Source organism: Apteryx rowi, unplaced genomic scaffold (genome assembly GCF_003343035.1).
Source record: "Apteryx rowi isolate R43461 unplaced genomic scaffold, aptRow1 scaffold_205, whole genome shotgun sequence".
In the NCBI taxonomy this organism is placed as follows: domain Eukaryota; kingdom Metazoa; phylum Chordata; class Aves; order Apterygiformes; family Apterygidae; genus Apteryx; species Apteryx rowi.
In genome coordinates, this window is record NW_020448364.1 from 1,166,730 (window position 1) to 1,172,729 (window position 6,000).

General features: G+C 41.4%; 1 protein-coding gene across 1 annotated transcript in view; it reads right to left on the reverse strand.

Moving 5' to 3' along the window:
- PKHD1 (PKHD1, fibrocystin/polyductin) overlaps positions 1 to 6,000 on the reverse strand; it is a 269,755-nt gene that overhangs the window by 143,206 nt on the left and 120,549 nt on the right. Inside the window, exons 37-40 of the mRNA XM_026063949.1 lie at positions 5,000 to 5,207; positions 3,542 to 3,699; positions 1,757 to 1,951; positions 883 to 1,008 (exon numbers count right to left, since the gene is read on the reverse strand). Of these exons, the coding sequence (XP_025919734.1) occupies positions 883 to 1,008; positions 1,757 to 1,951; positions 3,542 to 3,699; positions 5,000 to 5,207 (687 nt within the window). The remainder of the gene's footprint in view (positions 1 to 882; positions 1,009 to 1,756; positions 1,952 to 3,541; positions 3,700 to 4,999; positions 5,208 to 6,000) is intronic.

Consider the following 6,000-nt stretch of genomic DNA (forward strand, 5'->3'; position numbering starts at 1 on the left):
RAGAGAGCAAAGGTGTCCTGGGAGGATGGAGATCTTGTTCTGCTTCCTCACTGCCACAAGGGCTCCATGTGTCACCTTGGGCAAGACGTTGCATCTCTCTGGGCCTCCTCTCTTCATCTGCAAGATGTGTACAGTCACTCCCCTTTTATAGGTCCCCTCTGTTTAAATTGTAATCTATCACATCTTATTATGTTTCTATACAGGACCTAGCATAGGGCCTCTCTGTGTGTGTTGAACTGCAGGATCAGGGCTGAAGGCTTTTTTTTTTTTTTTTAATCTTAAAATTGGTCATTTTCATCCCATCTCTGATGGAAAACAAAAATCAAGCAATATCTTTAGGTATTCAGGCAATGAGAGATCCCAGCAGAAGACGCTGCAAGTCAGTCTCCTGATGGTTAGTTAGGAGAAATATTTTGTTGTTTAACATTTTTGTTGCTCCAAGCTCCAATTTATTTAAGTGTTAAATCCTCTGCTTAACTTTTAACATATGCTTTCACTCCATTATCCACAATGTCAAATGACTAAAGTTAAAGGTAAGTATGTTCTTAAATGCCTCACTGAACTGGAGTCTTAAACATTACTTAATGGTGCTCTTCTAAAGACAGATAAATCAATTCCTTAAAAAAAGGGGGAACTAAATCAAGTGAAGACTGACCAGAAGAAACAAACAGTGTATGGACAAATGGAAATAGTTCCTAAGTGTTGCATGAGGAAGCCTGGGAGCTTTATTCCAGAATCACTAATACTAGAAAATGTGGAAGACATGATTTAAGCCATCAGGGTGCACCTACTATTCTTTCCTCCAGAGAGACATTTTCATGCAAACAGCAATCAGCATATTTTGCTGTACATGGTGGACAGATATCTTCCTGCTTCACTTACCCAGTAGAAGCCCATGGCCTGAAATGTTACAGAAAACATTACTGTCCACTGTAAGGTTTGAGATCCCAGACAGACGGAGTCCTTGACTGAAGGAGTCCAAAATGCAGCAGCCACGTATGTAAGAATCTGGAAAGAAATGAGTAGTGTGAGCAAAAAGCAAACTGCATTTTGAAGTTTGGGACAATTTCACATTAGCTCCTCACTCTCTGATTCTGTGCAATTCATTTATTCTGTTCCCATGAGATTGCTTGGTTCCAGCTGCAGATTCTTACTCATCTTTGCAGATCTTTGTCAACAGTTGGACATTGGCAAAGGGGAAGGTATAGGTGTGGGTTAGTCAGAGGAAAAAGTCCCATCCAGTATCCTTAGAACATTAGTCTGTCCCACCTAACCTTCTCCAGTCACCACCCCTCCTCAGAGCCCTCGCTGCCTCTTCCACAGAGGTGAGTTTTGCACTTACTAATGACAAAGTCAGAACAAGTTAATGAGTTCCTTAACTTTCAGGTGACAGAAGTAAATTTTGGTATATGCTGCCAAATAGCCCTTAGCCAGCTCTGGGCTCTCTCACAATAATTTAGTACTTCATTTCCAGAGCTAGAAGTAACAAACTAACTTAAGAAGGGTGGCATAAAAATGAAATATTGTGTTAGCAAAAAGCCAGACAGAGATATAACGGAACTTAAGAGAGTTAAAGCACTTCTTCAAGTTTCACTTGGGTTTAGACTCCACTGAGGATTTCTTATTCTTACCAACCCAATTTTTCAGTGGTGCCCTGAATCTAGAGCAGGCTGCYGAGAAGGTCTGCCCCAGCTTTGGGCAGGAGGAGGTAGACATATGAGATCATTTGGGCCCAGCTCCAGCGCAGCCATCTCACCTGCCATCTGTGCATTGCCAGCAATGGTCAGGGCGCTGCGGTACTGCTGAAATGCTTGGCCAATGTGCCGGAATTGGACCCCTTCCACCCAGAGGTGACTCTCCTCTCCCTGGAAGGCCTCCACAACTACGATGGCCCCCAGATCCCGAGATCCCAGCTTCCTCTCACTTCTCTGGTACAGACACCCAGAGCCACCTGGAATACAACCCAGAGAGAGCTGTCAGCGTTACTTCTCCATAAAGACCATGGTATCTGCAAAGGCCCCCAAACCACGTCACAAGAGCTGCCACACTGAGCTAGTTCCTCTCATCCACTATTACCATTTCCAGCAGCGATCATAAACTCATGCCTAAAGACAGATAGCCACAGGCAAGCGTATTTGATACTGCCTCTGAGTACCCTCACAGTTTCTTCCCTAAGAGTCAGCTGGACTTTTTTAGAGCAACATATATTAAAATCAGCAGGAAGCCATAGTAGTTTCATGCTTTGGAAAGTTGCTTGTGTTCAATTTTAAATAGACCAATGCATGGGCAAGATGGATTTGACATTGATTTACCTTGGGTGAGGTTCTTGAAAAGGTGATTGGGCATGGATTTACTGAACTAAGCTGAAATGAGAACATTTTGAAAATACCCTACAAACTCTAGCTTTTCCTACTGCCACTGCAGACGGGTAAGAAACCATTACTACCGACAATTTGAAGACAGGGAGAGTAAATCATAGGGCTGTGCTTAGGATATTTTGGCACAAGGAAATTCAGACTACAAATGTGCAGCTTTGGCCTGTTCTTTGGATGTACTGAGAGAACTTCAAACCCTAACATTGACTGTTAGTCTCAATAACACTCATTTTTCTTTTAAAGAAAGTAAATTAACAACAAAAATACTGCCCACTCATCGTCTGGTGACTTCTCTGAGAAATACTCCTATACTTTAATGCAAATAAAAACCTCAAACAGTTAGTTCATTTCAGAGACTATATTTATGAGTTCCACACAAAATGGACTATAAATTCATGGGTAATATAAGCATCTGGCTGCTGGATATCAAATGAAGTCTTGTGTCACAGTCTTAAAGCCCAAGGCATTTTATTTTTAAAGGAAACCATAATACCTGGGTAGCCAGAATGCCTAACTCTCCTCAAATTATAATCACTGCATCTGATTCCACTTTCTCATCAGCTGGTGTAAATCAGGAATCCCTCCACCAGACTTCATGGTGGAAGGATAAAGGTAAAACCAAAGAAGAACTGAGATGTCTTTTATTTTTTCATCAGTGTTACTGAATGCTACAAGAAGCCATCACCTGGCTTTGTTTGTTGGGATCCCTAAACACTAAACAACATCTCAATATTTTACTCTCAAGAGTACAAAAAGTATCAGGCTGTTTCGTTTTTCTTTCTTCTTAAAGTGACTAAATAGTAAATRCAATTAAAAATTTAATACAATATGTACACTGAAACATGTTTTCAGAAGACACTTTCTTTTCTACACCCTTAGGCTCATGCAAAACTAAAGGGTCTGTCCCAAGATGGCTTGAAACAATGTGAAAATAATACATCTGAGATATTACAAGGAAATTCAGTTCAGCTCCTGAGACTTCGTGCTTCAATGTCAAACAATGTCTGGAAAGATAAATTTGCTTTCCTGGTGCTGTTACGTTTCAAAGTTATCCTATTAAGAAATATTTCTAATACACAGCGACACTATAATGCAATTTTAATGGAGCAATAATGTCTTTATTCATTTCCTCCTCAATACGTTTCTGTCAGAAAAGACCTCCTCACCTCCTGAAACACCTGCTTTTGCACACTGTCTGAGGTGGGACATCCTCTCCCTCGTGACGTTTCCTTGAACTACAACTCTTCTGCTAATCAGTGCCACCACAGCACTCAAAGGCAGGCCTTGGCCATTCACCCATTCCTCTCCAACATTGTGAGAATACCTAGGAAAGGACACACAGACAAAAAAAAAAAAAAGGGCAAGAAAGCATCTGCACCTGACAGATGGCAGGAACTCTCAGCTTAGGTATGACCTCAACCACCTGAATTCAGAGCTGCTTCCAAAATGACCCATGATATTTTGGGGAAGTTGCAGGGGGTCTGAGCGTCTCTGTTAGCTTCGAGCTCCTGAGGTGGCTGGGGATGGGAAGAGACCGGCTGAGAAGTTTTCCAATTAGTTCAGCATGAGCAGTTCCAGCACAAAGCTTGAATTTATCTGTTTTCCCAGCAAGCCTAAAATTCACATCTGGTTCTCAGAATACCCCGGCAGGTTACACAAATCTTCTGACAAATACGGACAAGTTCTGAGGGAACCTAGGGCACAATGTGCGCTTTCTGTCTTTGAGTTTTAGACAGTTGTATCCTGGAGCCAGGCCTCTTCTTACCTTCTACAGTGGCATACCCAATATGTCTGTGTTTGTGAGCCAGATATATTTGTCCCTGGCTGCAGTTTGTTTTCATCTTTTTGCCTCACCAGCTCACAAAACCTCCTCATATTATGTATGTTTTCACCATAATATTTCAATATTTGAATTTCCTTCATCTTCCCGCAACATGTTTCAGCGAAAAATGTCAGTATTTTCTTCCTCAAGCAAAAAATATTTCTGTCTAAAAATGATACTATTGTTCTTCATTGGCACTGTAGTTAGGCTGCCTTCTCTCCAGACTTCCCAAACATTGCAACACTGGGGCTCCTGGTTATGGTAATAAGAGGTATAGTTTGACCAAGATCTTAATGCACAGGAGATAATGAGAACATAAGGCAGCCAAACTACTGCTCACTGGAAGCAGGGAAGCAATGTTTCCAAATTGAAGTAATTCACTTTGAGTGTTTTGTTAATCAACCCCAAAAAATCAATCAGAATGGAAGAAAAGTTTTTTTTTTTACAGGAATCAAACACTTTTTGTGAAAAAAATGTGCTTAGTCAAGAAAATAACCATGCAGGAAAATTGTTAGTCAACCCTATGCTAAAGCCACCAGACTGTGCTGGCCATTAGTGTTTTCTGCCTCAAAGGTTTCCAAGTTCATGGTTAGGATATGGGATGTAAACATAGAGGTATTCAGAATTGAACATCCACTGGTTTTAGGGGAAGTAAGGAAACTAAATATCTCTGAGCACCTTTGTTAAAGGAATTTCTATAGTCATTCCTTCTCACAGGGAACTGCAAATCCTAACCTTCACCCAAAGGTTCGACTGGTTTAGCTCTCTGCTATGGAAATCCCCTTGGCCCCTGAAAGGGTACCTGAGCGGTGACGTAAGGTAGAGTTCAGTGTTGTTCACAGATTCAATAATGGCCATTTCCTCTTGCTGCGGTGCATCGCCAAGGCCCGTCCCTCCCACGATGATTTCATCGCCGGGTTGCCAGTCAACAGGTTCCTGTAGCACTAATCGGGTGTCATTAACATGAGCTGATGATTTCAAGTGTGTGAAAGCTACTTTTGGCATCCAGCCTAAAAAAATAAAAAGACATTTTAAAAAAAAAAGCACATCAATCAACATAAAAAACAAACAAGATCTACATGATTAGAAAATACTGCCTCACTTRGACCTTCCCACGGTCATTCATTTCTTGCTGATACTGGGTAGGAGAGACGGAATTAATGCTACAAAAGAGGATTTGTGCACATCTGCTTGGACAAGAAATGCAACGCCTTCCAAGCAACATCTTTGTCTCATACCTGTTGATTTTTATTGGTCCCAAAGAGCTTAAAAAAGACAGGCTGGAAAGAAGTTTGCTCAAAAGGCTGTGGAAGCTGAGGTTCAGTTTCAATCCACCCAACTGACTTCCCTCTGTGAGAAACACCCTCTCCATAAGCACCCTCTACAACTAGCAGAGAAAACCGCTCTCTGCAGGGACCATCATTCTCCACTGAGAGGAAAAGGCACTTGCAATCATCAGACTCCCCAGTCAAGTATCCAAAATGAGGTGGGATAAATCTAGGCCTACAAGTAACTTGCATTCTTAAAATTCCCTTTTCTATCAGTAACATTTCAATAACATAGGGAAAGACAAATATCACCAGTTTCAAATATTTTCAAGACCGACTACAGAYTGCTCAGCTAGGAAAATGAGATCATTTTAACACCGTCTCAAGTGGAGGACCCAAAAAGAGGGATCATTTCCTAAAATCTTGGCTTAAGTGGCCTGCCTGTTCATGCAACCCAACCAATGGGCTGCAAAGTCAAACACAAGACTAAAACAGTTAGTGTGTGACCTACTTTCAAACAGTTGACCAGGAAAAA